Source organism: Sebastes umbrosus, chromosome 14 (genome assembly GCF_015220745.1).
Source record: "Sebastes umbrosus isolate fSebUmb1 chromosome 14, fSebUmb1.pri, whole genome shotgun sequence".
NCBI classification, from domain to species: domain Eukaryota; kingdom Metazoa; phylum Chordata; class Actinopteri; order Perciformes; family Sebastidae; genus Sebastes; species Sebastes umbrosus.
This window is the reverse complement of record NC_051282.1, coordinates 13986268-14007480: the sequence shown is the minus strand read 5'-3', so window position 1 is coordinate 14007480 and position 21213 is coordinate 13986268. Positions and strand designations below refer to the sequence as shown.

Sequence of the window (21213 nt, the reverse complement as noted above, 5' to 3'; positions counted from 1 at the left end):
GTGGATGTGAGGTGAACTTGACTCTGACGTTGTGTTTTTAAAAAAAAGAAAAAACTATGACATAACTCTCTTCCATGTATGTGTGTAACTTTAAACCTCCTTGACCTTGGACCTTTCAGATGTGTGTGGCCTCACTGCTGGATTCTCTGAAGGGGCCCACTTCGAGTCCCAGGATGGGAAGAGAAAGATTAAAAAGATAGTGGGGAAAAACCCCGTTTAAATCTACTGTTAAACCAGCACAGACAGAATTACTTTCTTGATTACGTCCAACAAGCCAATAGCTTTCCCAAAGCTTTCTAAAAGTATTCCTGAAACCATGCCGAAACCTGCTAAAACTTGCTAACCACATTTTCCAGTTTCCCAGGAATCTGTGAAAGACTAAAGAAAGTACAGAAACTGGCCGTTCACACCGCTGTTGTTTCTCTCCATTGTCGTTCAGTAGTTTCAGTTTAACTGTGCTGAATGTGAAGAGACTATTGAAAGTCAATTAGGAATGTGGAATGGTTTCACTCGAGTGTCTGGTTGACATGAATAACGACAGTGTTTCACAGGGAATGAATATAACAAGAAAATACATTTGTGTTTGCAGTCACTTAATGAATCATCTAAGAGTCTACAGCCATGCTAGCAGCTCTGTGAGGCTTTAGGCACAGCGGTGCTTTGAGCTAAATGCTAACTGATGTTCATCATGTTCGCCTTCTTAGTTTAACTGGTTAGCATGCTAACATTTGCTAGTTAGCCATGAACACAAAGTACAGCTGGGGCTGATGGGAATGTCAGTTTTGCAGGTATTTCGTCATGAACCAAAGTATTGGACACATCTGAATTTTGACCTGACGACTGCGCTAGATGGAAAGTCCTAAGGGTTCATTCTCTAGGGATCATGAATTGAGATATTTCCTTCTGCACCAAAGTGGTGGATGGACCCACGGATAAACTGGCATCGCCATCCAAAGAGCTGCGCCACGAGTGTTTCGTACAGATGCCTTTGATCTAATTATGTAACCAATTCAGCAGCTTAGCATTCTGCTCTCTTTCGCCTTAGGTGTGACTAAGAAATAGAAATAGAATAGGAGTAGAACGGACATTGAACTGTGGTAATTTGAATAGTACAAAAAGAAAATGGTGATTGTTGGTCGTTGTTGTGGTGACAACACGTCAGTGGGGCCCGTATTTTTTGCAGCATCAATTTTCAGAATGTTAAACAAAAAGGAGAGGAGTTGTTTTTCAGTTTTTTCCTCAGGGAGACCTGGTTCGCTCTGCAGTGTCAGCCATCCTGAAAGTGACATTTCTCTGTCTAAACCACATCTCCTGCTTTTCAATTCATGGAAAAAAAAAAAGTCACACTTTCAACAAATACATGGCAAATAAATAAATAAATAAATACATAGATAAATAAATAAATAAATAAATAAATACATTTTCAATAAATATATGGAACAAAAATATGTGGACACTCTTGCAATAATTTCAAAAGAGTTTTTGACATTCACACGGTTGGCGCCGCCTTCTATTTTGCTGGTGGCAAACACGAAAAAGGATTTTAAAAAACACACACACAGAAAGACGGGAGCAGATTAGAAAAAAAGAAGGTATGGAAAGAAAAAAAGAAAACTAAATTTCATTCTTCATGTGTGGCTTCATTTTTCCTCTCCCCCCTCCAGGCAGTTTGTATGGAGGACCGCAAGGGTCACGGAAATAGTAATAAAGCATGTCATTAATTAATAACTCATTGTACAATAAAAATATGCATTAATAAACTTGTTCACAAATTAACTTATAAGTCTATGAATAAATACAGTAAATCACAAAGTAATTCATAATTTGGTATTTCAATAGGCAATAAAAGAGGAATTATACAAATAATTTACAAATTAAATATTAATCCATCAATAAATAGTTCATATTAAAAAGGGATTTACGGAAACACAATAAAACCCACCAAAAATACATCATTTATAAATACATGAACGTATGAATTCCTAAATAAATAATGGAATATAAAAATCTAATTGAAAATGGAGTTTAAAAAGAGAAATTAATAACACAATACAATACAATTCAATATCACAAATTAAATTAAGAATAGAGATTTAAAATTAGGAATATAACAGGGAAATATATTTTTGCCATTTGTATTTCAACTGAAATTCAATTTGTGAATCCAGTTATTTATTTCTCTGTTTAAACTGCATTTTCAAAACAATTTTTAAATTAATAAATTAATTAAATTAAATTCATTAATGTATTTTAAATTATGTACTTATTGACTGTTTTATGTTGTTTTTGTAAATCCCTTTTTAATATAAACTATTTAATGATGGATTCATATTTCATTTGTAAATTGTTTTTATAATTCTTTTTTTATTGCCCATTGAATTGTCAAAAAAATAATTACTTTGTGATTGAGTGTATTTACTCGTAGATTAATTAATTAAGATTAAGTTAATTTTGTAAACAAATTTGTTAATGCCTATTTTGATTGTACAATTGGTTATCATTTAACTTTTACTATTTCCGTGACTCTTGTTGTCCTCCATACTATGGACTATACTATCCTATCCTATGTGTGCAGTGTTTTCCTCACAACATTCACACACCAGAGTTCCTTTTCTTTCTTGCTCTCTCTTTTTTCCTCTTGTGAAAAGTACATTTCATTTGTTCATCCCCCTCCATCTTCCCTTTCAGAGAGGCAGAAGAGGCTGAGCCTTTAGTTGTGGCTTCTGCATCTATTGTTAAACATAAAGGAACATAAGATTGGTTTCGGTTGCCTCATTGTGGGTCGAAAATACTTGTTTGTCCTGTTTGACCTGCCTCTCCCCTTTTCACTGCTATCCTCTAAGTAAGCTTAAGATCTTGGCTGCTAATTTTTCTTCTGTCCTTCCTTTGCTACCAAATAGAAAACCTACTTGTTGCTAGCTATCCTCTCTTTAATCTCCATCTATCTATTCATCTCCCTCTCCTCCGTTGGGGGTTTTCACTTGTGAGACATTCTACCTGTGATGTGACTAGTGTCCTCAAAATGGGTCTAAATCTAACTAGCTATCCACTTTTTCCTCCTCCATTAAAGGCAATACGGTATCATAGCTTTATCAGTGTAATTCAGAAATAATTGTGGGGATTTATGCTTCTCAAACACTCAAGGAAAAGGTGTCTTGTCTGTCTTATTTTGATATTCGCCTAGACGCAGCGCTACATTACGTAGACTACATCAGATCCATTCTCCGTCATTTCTTTCTCTGCTCTCAGACGCATTGATTGTTAAAGTAACAGAATTAAAGGGATAAATCGGGTGTTTTGAGTTGTATGAGGTACTTATCCATAGTCGGTGAATAACATACAGTAGATGACAGTTGGCATGTCCCCATTTTTTGTGAAACAGAAAGGAGTTACCACATGGAAGCAAAGCAATGTACTGCTATGGATGGGGGCAGCAGCAAAATGTATTTTAGCCACGTAAAAGAAAGGCCCACCTAAAAAATCAATGACTTTAAATTTACGCTATATTTGGATTTTTTCACTGCTTTACCTTGCCGTCAGACAGCCCTTTCCGACGAGTAACTGAAGCCATTGTGTCCATCCGTGCTCTCTTCAAAGCCACCAGACTCCATTGAAAAAAACAATAATTTTACCTTGCAGAACACGGGAGTTGCTGGACTCCTGCTGCCTCAATCGGTTAGTTTGTTTGTGATATTGTGTGACTTTGATGAATCCAAACTAACCAAAGTCATACAATACTACAAACAAACTAACCAATTGAGGCAGCGATAGACCAGCAACTCCCGTGTTCTGCAAGGTAAAATTACAGGTTTTTTTCACTGGAGTCTGGTGGCTTTGACAAGAGCATAGATAACAGTTTCAGTTCCCTGTTGGAAACATAGACTCTATAGCTGTCTCACGGAAAAGTAAACCGGCAAAAGAATCCTAAATATAGTGTACACTTAAACTGATATTGATTTTTTTTTAGGTGTCTCAAATACGTTTTTCTGCTGCCCCTGTCCACAGCAGTATATTGCTTTGCTTATGTGTGGTAACTCCTGTCTGCTTCTCCAAACTGGAGGTGTACCAACCGCCATCTACTGTAGGTAATACACTGACTATGGATAAGTACCTCATACAACCCCACTTCAAAAAATCCGAACTATCCCTTTAAGTTAGCTAATTATCTAATAGATAAAAATCCACTTTAACAATCAAGTCTAAATCAAGACTCTTCCTGTAATTCCTTCTCATAAGACATCCTCGTTTTGTTGCTTTGCTTGAGAACACGTCTTCATGTTTGATTCGGTCAGGTGGTGTTGAGGAGACTTGATGATCCAGGTGACAGTTGGCTGGTCAGAAAATGATAAAAGAGAATGACTCAAGGGGCTCCGTCATCGGCGAATATCTTCCTGTGCCATTTCGACTGACTGATGGAGGTTTCCTGTTGGATTTGAACCATGTGTTGCATGTGATTGGTCGGTGGGAAGGTCATGTGCTTTCTTGATTTGTCGTAACGGGTGAACAACGTGTTTCCCTGGCTCTGAGCTTTTCCTGTATTTCTCTGGTAAGGTGGGACTTTTTGGACATCCTGTCTTCGGGCTCGTCCCTCCGGGGTGAAGATGCCCTTGACGGCTGAATAGAGATCAGCTGAACTTGCCTCCGCCACCCCCACAAGTATACATTTCTGCCAAAATCAGCCATTTGTGGGGAATTCTCTGTCATATCCCTAGATCAGCTTCAAGGAAAAACTTCCCCCCTCCTCCATCCCATTGCTTTGGAATAATGGTAGGAAGCAAGGCAGGAAGTAAGGAAATAGGAAAGGAAAGAATGTGGGAAGGATTGAGGGAAGGAAGAGAAAAAGGCCAGGCAGATGACCCTCGCCTCTCTTCCGCAACATTCTTTTCAGGGATGAGACTGCGTCCCGTTGGACGATGAGAGGAGTCTGGTCTTGTCTTTCCCCGACCCTCGCCTTTGCAAGGAGGTCCCGCTGCCGGTCCCGCTTCCGCTCCCCCCGTCTGCCGCGCGCTGCTCCTTCTCTCCCCGGTCCCGCTCCGATCCGCTTTCGGAACGCCGGGAGTTCTGACGCGAAGGGGTGCTGGGCTGGCGGGAGAGCTGCCCGTTCTTCTCATCTGAGGGGCCAGGGGTAAAACAAGAGAGAGAAGACGTGAAATAAACTACTAAAGTGCTGGTACATGTAGGGATGGGTGCCAAAACCCGGTATTAATCGGGCACCGATGCTAAATTTTTTAATACCGTAGTATTGATAAGCTGAACCAGGTGAAGTCAAGATAACTACGACAACTACGCTCGTTACTTTAAGTGCAATAAAACCTTCACGAATAAAAAGCCAATACTTTAGCCAATACTTTATCAATACACCTGTTCAACACTTGCTCGATGTTTCAATTTGCTCTGTCCGTAGTCTCTCATCCACCGCTGCTATGTTTTAATACGAATTGTTACAAACAAGCTGAAACCAAAGCTGTCTGTATGTAGTCTAACTGTTAAGCTTAGTTTGCCACGTATCTTAAAATTCTTGGAAACTAATCTGCAGGCTGAGACAAACTCCTCCTCTCTCTACCAGCGGTAACTGCAACAGTGAATCACATCAGCAGAGGGAGGAGGACAGAGGACAGGAGGAACGACTGATACTGACTGATACTGCCTGATTTCTGTGTTCTTCATTGTTTCTTAACTTCACTCAGGAATATTATTTATTTTATTGACATTCTAGATTTATTTCCAGTGAGATTATTGAGTTTATACTGTATAGTGAATTTGCTGTTGTAAAGATTACTGTTGCTGCTTTAGAAACAACATTTAGTAATATTTAAAATATAAATAAATTCTAATCCTGTTCTGAATTTATAATTTTTTTTAAAATAGTATATTAAAAAGCAATTATTTAGATATGAAATAGAGCAAGTGTCAATAAAGAACCGAACCGATAAGGAGTATCGATAAAATCCTAATGATACCCATCCCTCGGTACATGTAGTTTGTATTGTGTGTGTGTGTGTTTGTGTGGGTGTGTGTGTGTGTGTGTGTGCTTACCAGCCAGTGCCTGCACAGAAGGCTGATCATGAGTACTCAGGAGCTGAGCCTGAATCGTTTCCACCACTCTCTTGAATCTACGACTGGGACCTGAGAGGAGAGAATCAACTTGTCAATCATTTCAGGTTGACCTGGCTGAGGGAGCATTGTTTTTATGTCTCTTAAAGGACCAGTGGGTAGGATTTGGCAGCATCTAGTGGTGAGGTTGCAGATTGCAACCAGCTGAGTGCTCTTCTGCTCACTCCTCATTTTCCAATTAGCAAGTAACCTATTTGAAATTTCTTTGGTATTACTGCCAAATTACCCCAATATTTACCTCAAAATTTATCGAAAATTACTTCATTATAAACATTATTTAATAATTATATTGCACTATTTCCCAATAGCTGGTCATTTATTTAATACATTTGCAGGAAAAAAATACAAAGTTAATTGATATGCTTTATTTTTACGTCTGCTGATAAATAAATAATATTAGCAAATAAATTCTTTGAAATTTCTTTAAAAATAACTCCCTGAATCATTACATCAGCTACCAGGTTACATTTGTGTAGACTATATGTCACACAATGGTGAGATTTGTGCCTGATCAGAAGTGTCTTCTATTAGTTTTGGTTTTCCACCTCTGATGAAGAGCAGCGCATAGCCACTTCTCAACCTAACGGCCCTATTTTAACCATTATATGCTATTTTAGCATATAATATTAGATAATGTTTATAGTAAAGTAATTTTCAATAAATTTCTAGGTAAATATTGGGGTAATTTGGCAGTAATTCCAAAGAAGATTCAAATAGGTTACTTGCTAATTATCACCTAATTACCATGAATAATTTGTGGACCTGTAAAATGAAGAGTTACCCAGGATCTTCTTAAACCTTCAATAACTGATTTTGGCCACTTGGAGGCAGCGGAAATGAGTTGTGAACACAACAATGAGGTATTATCACCGTTTCTCAGGGAATAACCACTTTCTCACCAGAATAACCGGAAGTTCCCCACATAATTGACGCAAGGTGTCATGGGACTAGGAATAATATAGATACACACTCATGCTGTGCAGGGTAACAGGGGGCTTGACACCACCCCAGCTCATATTTGGCCAGAGGCAGGGGGCACTCTGGAAAGGTCATCAGTCTATCACAGCTCTAATGCATACAGACAACTATACACTCACATTTGCACTCGCAGGCAATTTAGAGTTTCCAATTCACCTAACCTACATGTCTTTGGACTGATATTGCTTTTAAATTTTTCATATAGCCTAGTCTCTTATAGCCAGACCTCCACAGCGCTGTGTCAGCGCTAAAGAAAGGTCTGGCTCCACACATTATCATTCTGCTATAGGGCAAAAAACATTCTGTCTTTTTATATTTCTTTAAACCAATCACAATCGTCTTGGGCAGCACTAAGCACAGGATGCAGCGGCGGTGCCTTTGCAAAATAGTTAGCGCAGATAGCAGAAGGGGAGAATGCCGGCAGAAATAGGTGACCACAGTCTGCATCCGGTGAGTCAACATATAACCATACCCATTAAACATATACTACTACTAAATACTAAAATCTCCTAAAAAATCTAAAATTCCACAACTTATATATGACTTATCTAAGTATATGTCTTTTTTGGGCCAGCTTTGCGTTGCTGTCTATCTTCCCTATGAACACATCCTCCTACCCGTTATTAGAGTGAAGGTGACGCTGTAGATGCCCATCTCTCGTCTTCCTTCGCTCGCTGCTCGTTCCCTCTCTCGCTCCCTCTCTCCCTCGGAGAAAGCAATGTCCACCTATAGGAGAGGAGGACCATGCAGCCATGAGTTCATGATGCTCACACACAAAGACCAAAGATTGTTAACCCTTTGAACTCTGCAATAGAAATGCTCCAACAGTGCCTACATTGGTATTTCTGCTTATTGTCATTTCTTAGAGTATCTTCAAATGCTTCGTACAACCCAATGCTAAAAGGTTTTATAAGATAAGCGATAATAATTGATAAAAGTATTGAAATAGTGTCATAAATAATAAAAAAAAGAAATCAGTTTTTTCATCAAATTTGAATAAATAAGCACATAAAACCTATTTTTCTTAAACAATTCTGAATTTCGAAACATGAACAAAATATTTCTCAACAAAACTACCATTTCACACAACTATGTAAATTTTTTAGTTTTTTGACAAATGCTTATTTTCATGTTGCGTTGCGTTGCGTTGCGTTGCGTTGCGTTGCGTTGCGTTGCGTTGCGTTGCGTTGCGTTGCGTTGCGTTGCGTTACGCTTCATTACGCTTCGTTGCGTTACGTTACGTTACGTTACGTTACGTTACGTTACGTTACGTTACGTTACGTTACATTACGTTACGTTACGTGACGTGACGAACGTAATGGCATCATCATGAGTTTACAACGTGATGATGCAGAAGCATTAACTTTCAGCTTTTTCTTATGGTTTTTATTTTAGATCGATTTAAACAGGATCATGCAAACAACGATCTCCCGTGGCCATTACGGGGCAGTACTCTATATTTAAAAATATATATTTCACCACGTTTTGCACCGCATGTAATGCAACGTAATGACATCATAACGAGCGTACGACGCGATGAAGTGAAAGTCATATGCTTTGCTTTCCGCTGCAGAAAGAATGAGCGGGAGGCCCGTTTTGAAAGGGTTAAAGTTAAAGTTGCAAGCATTCCTACGATGGATTTTCACATTAGAGCCTCTATGTGATAATTATTAGTTTGTGTGTTTCTTTCATTCCTTTCATCTCAGTGTCCCTGGGTTGGATCTGTTAGGTTTTTAATACTACCACTGGGGGGCACCAAAGTTGGACATTTTCAAATTCTACACATAGTGGCTTTAAGGATATTGCTGTAAAATTAATGAAATGCTCTCAATTGTGAACCTATGTAACTTTAAATCCAAAGCAGAACAAAAAAGGCATGCAATATCAAATCAAATATCATTTGATTACATGGTTATGTATTTGTTGTATTATATATACAAACATAATTCATCGAACTTACTTAAATTCTGCTTAAATTTTGGCTAAAGGCTGCTTGAAAGTATTAGATTGTATGCCAGTATTAGATGTAAATCATTGAATCTGTTGACTAGAATTCCATATAAACTTCTGTGGGTTCAAATGTTGCATGTCCAGCCAACATGTATTTTTAAGATCGAGATTCGAGTGTTGTTGGGTCTCAGGGCTGAAGAGGTAAAAAACTGAATCATACTTGGAACTTGACAGGTTTCTGGAAGACAGAGGGGCCGCCGGAGGACTTGTACTCTGCCCGGAAACTGTTCTGAGACACCACACTGTGGCTGAGGGACGGGATCTGGAGAGGCAAAAGAAAAGGGTGACGCTCAGTGAAAAAGATCAAATATTCAATCTGCGCCTTTGACACCACAAGTGGGATTATGTCGTAATGCTGGAAATTGTCGAGGCTTATCTGAGCTCGATGGTACTCACTGAGAGAAAGGCATGGACGATGTCAGCCTTGATGGAGCTGAGCGGCTTGTCTCGGATCATAACAAAGATCTGCTCCTCTTTCTCCAGGCTGATGAAGTTACCGAACCAGGACTTCTTAGCCAGTCTGCAAATAAACACGTGTTTGATACGGATGAGTTACATTCACACAATTCACACATTATGAGCACAAATTATACAACATTCATTTGGGTTGGATGTGTTATTTTTAACTGGCCTATAATGACTGACATAGTGATGAGTCAGAGACACTCGCGTCACGGAATAGACTATTTATAGCATTTTGGCTATACACTTAAATTTGGCAGAAAAAAATCTGAGCAGTGACGAGAATTCTGTTGCACGGGAGAACTAATGCCCCCTCAACAAACACATACATGAACATTAAATCTTAACTAAATAATCCAGGAGGTGAGGGTGGTGGAGGGAAATGCAGCAAACGGCATAACATTAAAATGAGTAGTGAAAGTGTCACTGCTATGGATATGATTGGAGGTTACTAGTCAGCTGGTAGCCAATCAGCTGGTGAATGAGCCAGTGATTATGAAGCAAGAAGGAAAAAGATGATAACAATCAGTTAATGTGGATTTTTCTGACCAGAGTCCGGAGTAAACTAACGCTCCATTAATGTTAAATTAGCAAAAAATGATTGTGTGACTCCTTTGATATAGAAATACAACATGAACTGTCTGAGATCAACAACACACACAGGACCGCTAAATCAATATGGTATAACTCCCATGATGAATACTTAAAGACCCCATATTGCAGAAAGTGAGATTTCCATGTCTTTTTTTGATTATAAAGTAGGTCTAAGTGCTATGTGAAAACTGTGAGAGTATCAAAAGGCTCAATCCACAGAGAAAGGCATTCAGAAACTGTGCCTTCAAACGAGCCGTCAGGACTTCCGTAAGGTTATGATGTCACAACTATACTATACAGTATATAGGGATGTCACGATACCAGAAATTTAGTAGTTGATACCAATATCAGTGAAAAAAGTATCTGTTCTGTAGCTTGAAAGCATGGGAGCTCTAAATGCTCCTACATGGACCTTGTGGTGATATTGTTTTGTCAACTAACAAACTGTTGAAACGGTGTATTGCACTAAGATAGAAAGAAGAGAACGACAATGTGTGGACTTACTCTGGACTGGACTCTGGAGTCAAACTGGACATGTCCTCAGATGTAGGGACTAAAAAAGGAAAAACAGAGAGTGAGAGAGAGAGAAAAGGAAAAGGGCAGTGAATGTTGATGACAGGCACTAATCTAATTGCCCTTATTACAGATTATCACAGAGACATTAGTCAACACAGCTGCAGGCTACAAGCTGTGGCACGTGGTAGTTTCTTGGTAATAATAGATTCTATCTCGGATGTGAATAGAGTAGATGGTTGTTTAAACTGTTAGCAGAGATCAAGTTCATATTGATGGAGAAACATGTTACTTCATCGTACAGACGCAATTTTTAGGATGTATTATCTCAACCATAGTATAGTATTTATAGATAGACGACGCCTCTCCACCTTTTTATAGTATCAAATAACTAATTAAAACCAAACTTATCAGAAATATGAACACCTGAACATTCATCAGCGTGATAAGAACTACCTAAAATGACTGAAACCATCATCCATGCAGCCAGCCACCAGGGGGCGATGGAGATGTTTTGGCTTTACTTTTGGGGAGCTGTCATGTCGTCCATCTTTATATACAGTCTATGGTTTAAACTCTTCAACTTCATTCACCTTGCAGTTTGCGCCGATGGAAGCGTGGGGAGCCCAGGAGGTTGTTTTTGAACGAGTTGAGCCTTGTTCTCCAGTGGGCGGAGCTCGAGGCGGCCAGACCGCCGCTGCCGCCCGGGCTGGAGGGCGGCGTCAGCGACAGCGAGGCCCCGCCACCTCCGTCCGCTCTGGAAGAAGAGGACGAGGAGGAAGAGGAGGGAGGGGTGGTGGAGGAAGGGTGTTGGATTTGGTGCACGGGCGTGCCCAGCGGGGTGGGCAGCGGCGAGCCCTGCGGCGTGACCTGCGACACAGGAGGAGGGGTGGAGGAGGAGTTAGAGGATGAGTGGGCGTTCTTGGACTTGAAGACGGATGGAGAGGGGAAGTTGAAGAAGCGTGGGATGGGGGAGAGGAGTGGAGAGGGGGAGGGGGAAGGGGAGCGCGGAGTCTGGAGAGGGAGGGACTTCATGGAGTTGAGTTGGTGCCGTTCAGTGGGGCCCTTTGAGGGCAGGGTCTGTGTTTTTGGGTCGGGTGGCGGGCGGGTAGGGCGAGAGTTGGTGGCACTTCCTGGTTTGGGGTCTTTGGAGGAGGTGACTTCTGATTGGCTGAAAGTGAAGACCGGGCTCTGATGGGCAGACATAGAGAGATGGGGAGAAGGAGGGAAAGAGGGATGGAGAGATGAGAGAAAGTAATGGTCATGAATTATGGTTCATGGGAACGATTCTTCAACAAGCCTCGATCAGACGCAACAGAGGGAAGATGGATGTAGTGATCTCTGTTCTCGGGTTTAACTATGTGTGTTTTAGTCCCCTTTTGTCCATGTCAGCGTATGCACACAGACGTTTGTATGAGGCAGCATGGTGTGTCTATGAAATGGGAATGTTTATGACTCAGAATGTGACAGTATGATGGAAAGACACGGCTAGCGGTGACAGTCTGAGCAAGCGTTATCGGAGAAAAAACAGCATCACAGGAAATTTGGTTTTGTGTTTTTGATGGACAAAACTGATATTTATATATTGAAGCTGCTGATAACACATAAATGTTCACTATATATACTGTATGTTTAATAGGAGAGGACTGGAAAGAGAGATACAAAACGTTTTTTAGTCCACAAAACACAACACTGCAGAGAGATAACAAAGACTGATTGATGCGGTTGATACGCAAACACTATGTTGCGTTCTGGGGTACAAGTTAAAGGATGAGGTTGGAGTTATTCTATATTTTTGTATTATTATTTAAAGTAATAATAATAATAATAATAATAATAATAATATAACAATAAGGAATAATTTGCCAAAATGTCAAACTGTTCCTTTAACTGCTTGTAAACAATAGCAATAAGATCTACGAGATGCAAATAATTAATTAAATATAGATTTTATGTTCCCTTTGCTCATTAAAATGTGTGAGATCGCCATATAGTAGAGTATATGCAGAAATACTTTTCACCCTGTTGCGACCAACGTTCAATATGTAGTTTTAATCAACAGATGCTAAAAATGAGTGAACAAGGCAAACTGTGCACATTAATGCAGCGTTCAGTGCCAATCCCCCATTGTGAGTGTAATCATTTAGTCAGATTATGTGACGTTAAGTACAGAAGAGCACATTTTACAGACCAGGCCGGGATCATTATAGGCATAGAGAGATGATTAAAATGGGTGAGATTATTTTCACTATGCTTATGAATACTAAAGCAGCTAGGTCAGAGGCAACGAACAGTTCTATACGAGAGTAAAATAGAGTAGAGTGAAGTTCTTACCCTGGGGCTGCTGAGAGGACTGGAGGACAGACCTGTGGACGCGCCACTGACTGAACGAGACCTTTTGAAGACAGCAACAAACAACAATAGTCATCGAGGTGAATGGGACTCTCAGGTGCAATAATCAAACAAACAAATGTCATGATATGTCAGTGTTGGTTCTTACCTCTGGCTGTGTGCATTAGTATCCAGGGCCCTGCGCGGTGGGGTGGGAGACCCCTGATCTGTGACACTGAGGACCTCCAGGCTCTTCCTCTCTGGACGACAGCGGCCATGGCGCGTCAACATTGGGGAGTCCACACGCTTCCTTGGTGGGTCTTGGAGGTCAAAAACATTAGTAAAAAAAAGAAAATATAAATTTCATCTTACTGATATTTGGACGTTTTGGTGAAATGTTCGATGTTAAAAGCACAGTTCAGAAGAAAAGTAACATTTACTTTCATAATCAAGCTTTTGTCTTGTTCTTGGATCGACCGTCAAAAGGTTAATGAGCAACTGTTCTCACCTAGGTCATTTCTGGGTGGCAGATCCTCATCTTCACAGCTGGGGTATCGCTCCTTCCTGTCCAACAGGAGGTAGTAGATCATCTTCTCCTGGTTCTCCCTGCAGAACAAGATGCGTAGAGACACAGAACTGAAGGTCAGAAAGAGAAGAGACCCACAGACAGATTTTTGCTGACAGATTTGGATAATACAGGAAAAGACAGAATCAGGGTCACAAATCTGACAACCTGACAACTGCAGCTGGCACCATCCTGGAAGTTCACATTTAAATAATGTCAGGTGGGATGGTCCAGTCAGGTCATCTCGTAAGTAATCTCTATAAACAAATAACTGCATATGAATGCAGAATCTGTAGGCAACGGGACAAGATTTTGGAATCGGAAGCATTTTGGTTTTTGTTTGTAGTATGTTTGTAGTCCGTCAGTTTGAGAGAGCTTTGGTTGAATGCAGGTAAACAGTCTGTTTGGAGAGCAAAATAGGCGGAACTCATTGGCCGAAATGTAATCTAGGAACCCATCGGCTGATGACAATTTTGCGTTTTATTAGCTAAAAAATAAACTGTTAACTGAGTGTAAACTGGCTACTGGTGAGACAACTCCAGTCTTGCATCTCAAGTTGCTTATCAAGTTGTAACTGTAAATGGCCATTTTCAAAGGGCTCCCTTGACCTCTGACCTCAAGATATGTGAATGAAAATGGGTTCTATGGGTACCCACGAGTCTCCCCTTTACAGACATGCCCACGTCAGGAGAATCACATGCAGTTTGGGGCAAGTCATAGTCAAGTCAACACACTGACACACTGACAGCTGTTGTTGCCTGTAGGGCTGCAGTTTGCCATGTTGTGATTTGAGCATATTTTTTATGCTAAATGCAGTACCTGTGAGGGTTTCTGGACAATATTTGTCATTGTTTTGTGTTGTTAATTGATTTCCAATAATAAATATAAACATACATTTGAACAAAGCAGCATATCTGCCCACTCCCATGTTGATAAGAGTATTAAATACTTGACAAATCTCCCTTTAAGGTACATTTTGAACAGATAAAAAAATGTGTGATTAATTTGCGATTGATCGCGATTAAATATTTTAATCCATTGACAGCCCTAATCGTAAGTAATAGTCGATAACTTGTTTCTAAATACAGTGAATGTGACATAAACATTGTTTCAAGTCATTCAAAGTTGCAGCTTTTTGTTTTGCTTTGTTAGCTAGCTAATTAGCCCACCATCTAAATCACCAAAAGATCTATTAATATTAATGTTAATGTTAATGAGGGTCACTTGGGGGCATGGCGTCAAACTGTAAACACAGTATTGACAAAATTATCACCTTATAAAGTTACATGTTAGCAAGCTGTTGTTTACAAATCTCCTTTTAGTCTGGTTTTAGCATTTCCACTAACTCTTAAAGGAATCATCTGGCTCGTTAGCTGCTAAATTCTCCACTATGTTCACCAGCTAGTTGCAAGGTTTGTCTGTCTGTTGTTTGGTGCTGCTCAGGTAGTGTAGAGTGGATTTATCAGAGCTTTTTCACCAACAACAGCTGCCTACTGTGGCTGGTAAAGGGTATGATGAGAGCTGTGAGACTCAGTCAAAACAGTAAAGTTGCGGAAAACCAAAACAATGAGCTGAAAGATGCTAGAAAGCTTATGCTACTGCTGTTGTGGATAGTCAGAAACCTCAACAGTATATCAGAGAAGAGGGACACAACGGGGGAGTGGAGAGAAGGATAAAAGAGCCATTGTCGACATTGTTGCTGTTGCTTCTGCCATGCCAGGCAGATTAATGATTTAAGTAATTGACTGGCCACAGTGAGAAAAAAAAGACAATGAAAGAAAGAGACAGAGAGAGAGAAACAGTGTGAGAGAGAAATTAAATTAACTACACACACAAATATACTTTTGTTTTCAGCATGCATGCAAGCCAACACGTTCTTACTACCAACTAGTCAAATACGGTACCTTGGTCAGTGGCCCGATGCTTCAAACTGTGACGCTTAAAGTACCCCATTAGCATCAGCTTTGCGTCAGTTTCTGCTCGTTACATGCGTACTTTTCAAAATAAACTTCCCTTTTCACAGGAAACAACTTGATTAGGTTTAGGAAAAGATTGTGGTTTGGGTTACATTAAGTATGTTTGTTATGCAGTTAAGTAGACTACGTAAAGTAGTTGGCTAAGTTACGTTACGTTATATGTAAACGCTGAGTGTTTTCACACGGGACACGAACAGCGGTGTCCTGGGTGAAAGTCCTGTGTTTTTGGTAAGTATTGGTTTTGGTTTTGCTTAGGCAATGAAACTACTTGGTTAGGTTTAGGAAAAGATCTTGGTTTGGGTTCATATGAGTATGTTTATTACGTAGGCTGCATTACGTAAGTGACGTAATCTACGTAATATAGTTAGGTAGGCTACGTTACGTACGTCGCTTATGTTATGTTACGTACGTCGCTTATGTTACGTTACGTAACTTAAAATAAGTCAAAGTTGACTTTTGATTTCACATGGGACATGGACAGCAGTGTCCAGAGTGAAAGTCCTGTGTATTTGGAACCAAGCATCCCCTCCCAGACCTCCTCTCGGACATTATCGCTCTTTATACTACATAACCTGACTTCCTCCTATACTCCTGCCAAACTACGGCCACGTAGAGCGTCATAGTTTGATGCCACTGACCAAGCTGTTGATTTGACGAGTTGGAAGCACACCTGCAAATGTTGGCCTCTGTGAGACTTGACATACAGTATATGTTCTACTTGTCTAATGATTGCATATGGGATCAAAAGGTGCAGTAGAGACACATGTTTATGTTTAAAATTCTTTCATTTCTCTTTTAATCTATAATATTAATATATTATGCAGTTGGAAATAAAGCAGTATTATAAAACAGTTTGATATTGATGTCATATATTCCAACATAAACTTCTCAACAGTGTTGCACATTGATGTTTTGACATCTACTCAAAGTGGAAATGTTTGATGGGTTATATTTACTCACTCCTCACTTGTAAGGTCCTGTGTGAGTTTGACCCGGTCTCTGAAGCACCCTAAGGAGTACATGCTTTCCAGGACATCAGGGTCAAGGTCTGTTAAGGACAGGATCCTCTTCACACACACCCGGCGAGGCGGCGGTTGCTCTGGGCAAGGCTCATTACGACCACCCCTGATAGGGAAAAGTCGGCGTATGTAGATCGTGAAATTATAAATGTTAGAAACATCTCAAAGTTTACAGCAAGCATTGACAGACAATGACGTCCACTGAGGGAGAACTTTTCACAGTCTGATATTATAGTAAGGGTAGTAATATGGATTAACAGTGGTTTGGGTGGAAAAGGGTACAGGGAAATGCAGTAGAAGTAAGAAATATGAATGTGGTACTTACTGGTACCAGGGGTGTTTCTGTATTGCTTCTAGCTGTAATAAACAAAAATAGAAGACAATATTACAGCATTGATCAAAACATATTTTCCCATTTTTACAGCAAAACAAAATCAACAACCTCTTAGTTGACTTAAACCAGTATTTTTTGTCTTATGGAAGTCTAAAGCTACCAAGTCAGGATTGTACCTACACTCATAATGCCAATTTAGCTGCTCTTTTGCGCAGTGATGTCAAATGTCCTAAAGTTGTCAGAGCCATTTTGGCTTCATGCACCACTAAGCGACTTTCATAGGAATGAACGGGGCCCCGCCTCCAACGCTATATCCAGTTCTCTTAATACATCCATGCTGTACGTGAACATCTTAGCATACTGATATTTGCATTTAGGTAAGTACAGCCCAAGCCCCCAGGAAGAGCGCCAGGCTTTGAAGCCAATTTACATAGTGGCCAAACAGTAGAATTACAACTTCCATGTCCATCACGTGATGCCATTGGGCCCAAAAATACTTTTTCCCATAGACTTACATTGGGAAAGAGACGTCTGTAAATCAGTCACTCAATAATTTTGTTGGCGTTGAGGTAAATCAGCTTCCCAGTACAAACATTTGAATAGCCCTTATTTAAATCATTAGGTCCTAAAAGTTATAAAATGCACTAATAGCTGGATCCAGAGGTATTTTCATGCTGCCGTTCATGTGAATGGACGGGTGGGCGGCGGGATTAACGCCCAAGTTACACAAGATTTTTCGCAAGTTTTTGCCAGTTTTTGCAATTTATAGGTCACCTTATAGACACGTCCATCCTAATTTTATCACTCGGCAATCGAGTCATTTTGGCTTCATGCGCCACTGAGCAACTTTCATAGGAATGAAGAGGAGCCTGCCTACAACACTGTATCCAGTTCTCTTTATATTGTACATCCATGGTACAATTTCACAGGGCCGCTAGCATGGCTGTAGACTCTTGTATCTACTCTCACGAGTGCAGTATAAAAGTATCCCTGCAGTACAGTCCTAAATGCCCCTGTACATTATAATAGTCTATAGTCTGTCTCTGCATTAGGACTGCATACAGTGGGAGCCATTCCACCAGTACCGCACAGTATCTCTTGGGGTTGGAGTAATGGAGCAGCTGCAGTTCTGCAAGCATGTAAAAAGTCAAAAGTGGGCCTGCTGTGAACACTGTATGCAGAGAGGAAACTAGCAAGCAGCTGTATGCAGCGAGACCTTTGCATTTGTCGACTTGCTTATAAAGTACTGTACGCAGCACAGAGGAGGCACTTCCCGTTTCCTAACTGATGTGAATATGATGGAAAAGTGGGTTCATTTCTTAATGTTCTGCTTGCTAACGACAGATATATTTTTGAACTGGATTGAAATCTGTCATCTTGCGTGGTCTCTGGTTTTCCACGGAGGGTTAGCAGACAGACAGAGACAGAGACAGAGAGAGAGAGAGACAGTCTGACCTGGTTTTCAGGCTCCATTAATCAACAGCTCATCAGACGAAGCCACAGCTTTGATTAAATCTGCTCTGTTGTAGCTGAATGACTAACCGACCGGGCTTTCTCTCTGTCAGCAGTCTCTGCAAACCACATTATCACAGTTGTCTCCAGCATTAAGCGTGGATTCATTTCCACTCCACGTGCCTGCTTTATCCCAGCTTCTCTTCATAACCTGAGTGCAGTGGAATTTCTTCTGGCTGTCCTTTCACTCAGTCATTCATTTATTCAGTCACTCACCCTCTCTCCCCTCTGTCTGCCTCTGAACTGCCAGTCTCATTTTCAAGCCTTGCTTTCAGGAGGGAAAGCTGGCATTTGCTGCCTCCATCCTTCTTTACAGCCACTGATGAAGCCACTTGATCCATCCATTCATTCATAGTGTACATAAATGCATATATTAATGCCGCTATTCCTTCCTTCATATTGGTTTTTCATGAGTCTCGCCTCCGAGATTTTGAGGACGGAAATAAGCAACACCCTTTAAGCAACACCTAAGGCCCGTTCCTCTGCTCGGTTCTTTCCACTTTCCTCTTCCCTCTGTAAGGTCCCGCGTCAGGGTCAATTTCTGTCACATCTTAAAGCAAACCCTGGGGCTGGGCCTTTTCTTTCCTTCCACCCTCCTAAATGTCTGCTTCATGCTTCATGTGCTGTGATGTGGAGCAGTGTGAGTGTTTGCTAAGCCCTGCCTTCCTTTCAGTTACAGTTTAAAATGTTAACAGAGGCAGATTTAACATTCACAATGTGTATTAATTTTTGAATACAATGGGTCCTTAATCTGTGCGTGATTGTCGGTTTTTGACTGCCTGTGTTCCGGTTTACCTATTTGCTTAGATCCAGTACCTTGTGTGTGGGTGCAACGCTGTCCATAGGCTACTGAAACGGAGCGGAGGAGATCGATAGACTCGCTTTCTTAGCCTGCTTGCGTTTCATGGTTGTAGATAGAACTTTCGTCCCTAATTCCATTTCCCCCCATTATAGCAATCCATAGACAGACGGGAAACAACGGGACAGTCAACGGCGAAGAGAGAGCGAGCAGCAAAATCCCACTGCTAATTTTGAGTGATATTGTGAATGCTCTGATTAATAAATGTAAATAAAAAAATGCTTTATTTTTGATGACAGTTTTGTTTAGTTTTAACAGCTAGCACCGAGGCGTTTTCCAATGTGCTCCAGACACTGTGGATTTGCTGGACATGTTAACGTTTGGAGCTTACGTTAGAGCGGGTAAACACATCGTTTAACCTGTTCCTTAAAGACACTAAACATGCGTCCAGAGAAAACCCTCGCTCTTAATCTTTCAACTGGGAAATCATTCCATTTTCTATTTTCCGTAGTTTAAAATATACTATATCTCTACAATATAATTCAAAGTACATTGCCATTAGCTGGTGTTTTTAGCAGACAGTAAGGTGTCTTTGTCCTCTGCCTGTATAAGCCCCGTGGTTCCTCCCTGCTCACCGTGAGTCTCTTGTCAGGGTTGACTTCTATCATTCCTTTGAGCAAAGCTTGACAGTCGGGAGGTATAAAGTGGGGCATGTGGAATACCCCGCTCTTCACTTTCTCTAAAAGCTGCCGCAGGTTGTCGTGGTCAAAGGGCAAGGCCCCCTGGGATGGGACGGGAGAAGATGGAGAGAGACAGAGAGAAGAGAAAATAGAAATGAGAGAGATGAAATAGTACAGGTGTTAATTAAGTAATAGTTAAGTAGTAATAGTAGTAACATCTGGGGTTGGTTGTGCAGTGTGTCAATAAAAAAAAAATGTTACACTCAGCATAGTTAAAGGAATAGTTCAACATTTTGTGTAATACACAAATATACAACATATCCTCATACAACGGTTTGTATGATATCTTATGAAAAGTTATTCCTCATCTTTCATGCGTTTTCCTACGAATGTCCAGCTACACGTGTCAATTTCCGCTTGTTACATGCATATATTCTGTTCAAAATAAACTTCCGTCTTGACAAGAAACAACCTGGTGAGGTTAAGGCAACACAACTACTCATGTTAAAATAACTACGGAAGTGGTGTAACTTAAGTACGGACGTTACGTGACAAATAAATCAATGTTGACTTCTGCTTTTTTCTGCAAAGTCTTCTGGAAAGTGTTTTTTGACCCACCCATCCACTCCGACCTCCTCCCTACATGGCGTTTGACGCTCCTTAACAATATAAACGTGTTATTTTGAGAGGTTAGATGTGTTGGTAGGCGGCTTTTGTCACCTTTGTCAAACAGTTCCTTTAAAGGCACCCCGTGGAGACAAATACAGCTATGCCTTTGTGTTATGTTTCTCACAAAAATGCATTGTATGTATATTTAAGGCTTCGCAAATATGTTTTTTTTTTTCATCCTTGTCTTTTTCTTCCTACTTTTTACTGCATTTCTTGGCAGGTTACTGCCACCAACTGTCATTCAGTGGAAAAGTGTAAAGTTGGCGTCGATCGTGTCACCCACGTACTTGTGCATCCTACTACCTTGCTAGTAGAGCACAATATATAGTCAAAATGGTGACCAGCTCATCACAACATTGCTCCAGGCTGACAATAGTTGTCAGAATTTTCACAGGGTACCTTTAAGATTTAATTCTGATAGGCTGAAAGTCTGGCTTGAGAGAAGACTGTATATGAGGTTGAATGGGATTATTGTTCTATATACGGAGACCCCCTAGACCCCTAGGAGAATTTTTCTCGAGGGGACGAGTTACTTCATAGTGCATTTCCTCCAATCATTCCTGACAGTCCACGCATTGCTGATGTACGAAGCCCCCCTAGATGATGTACTTCAGTAAAGTTGGAAAGATATTGACAGATTCAAACTTCCTGGATCAA

General features: G+C 40.5%; 1 protein-coding gene across 9 annotated transcripts in view; it reads right to left on the bottom strand.

The window, feature by feature from the left end:
- Positions 1-3781: 3781 nt before the first annotated feature.
- The window catches only part of brsk1b (BR serine/threonine kinase 1b), a 28644-nt gene continuing 11212 nt past the window's right edge, over positions 3782-21213 (bottom strand). For 2 of the 9 annotated variants that reach the window (XM_037793527.1, XM_037793535.1), the window contains 13 exons: positions 19843-19989; positions 16888-16919; positions 16504-16668; positions 13511-13608; positions 13172-13331; positions 13006-13066; positions 11265-11862; positions 10663-10711; positions 9499-9622; positions 9263-9364; positions 7710-7818; positions 6037-6126; positions 3782-5120 (listed from right to left, as the gene is read on the bottom strand). In XM_037793527.1, coding sequence (XP_037649455.1) covers positions 4885-5120; positions 6037-6126; positions 7710-7818; positions 9263-9364; positions 9499-9622; positions 10663-10711; positions 11265-11862; positions 13006-13066; positions 13172-13331; positions 13511-13608; positions 16504-16668; positions 16888-16919; positions 19843-19989 — 1971 coding nt within the window. In that variant the 3' untranslated portion in view covers positions 3782-4884. Of the gene's footprint in view, positions 5124-6036; positions 6127-7709; positions 7819-9262; positions 9365-9498; positions 9623-10662; positions 10712-11264; positions 11863-13005; positions 13067-13171; positions 13332-13510; positions 13609-16503; positions 16669-16887; positions 16920-19842; positions 19990-21213 lie in introns of all 9 variants that reach the window. The other 7 variants (XM_037793530.1, XM_037793528.1, XM_037793531.1 and 4 more) reach the window with 7 other exon arrangements.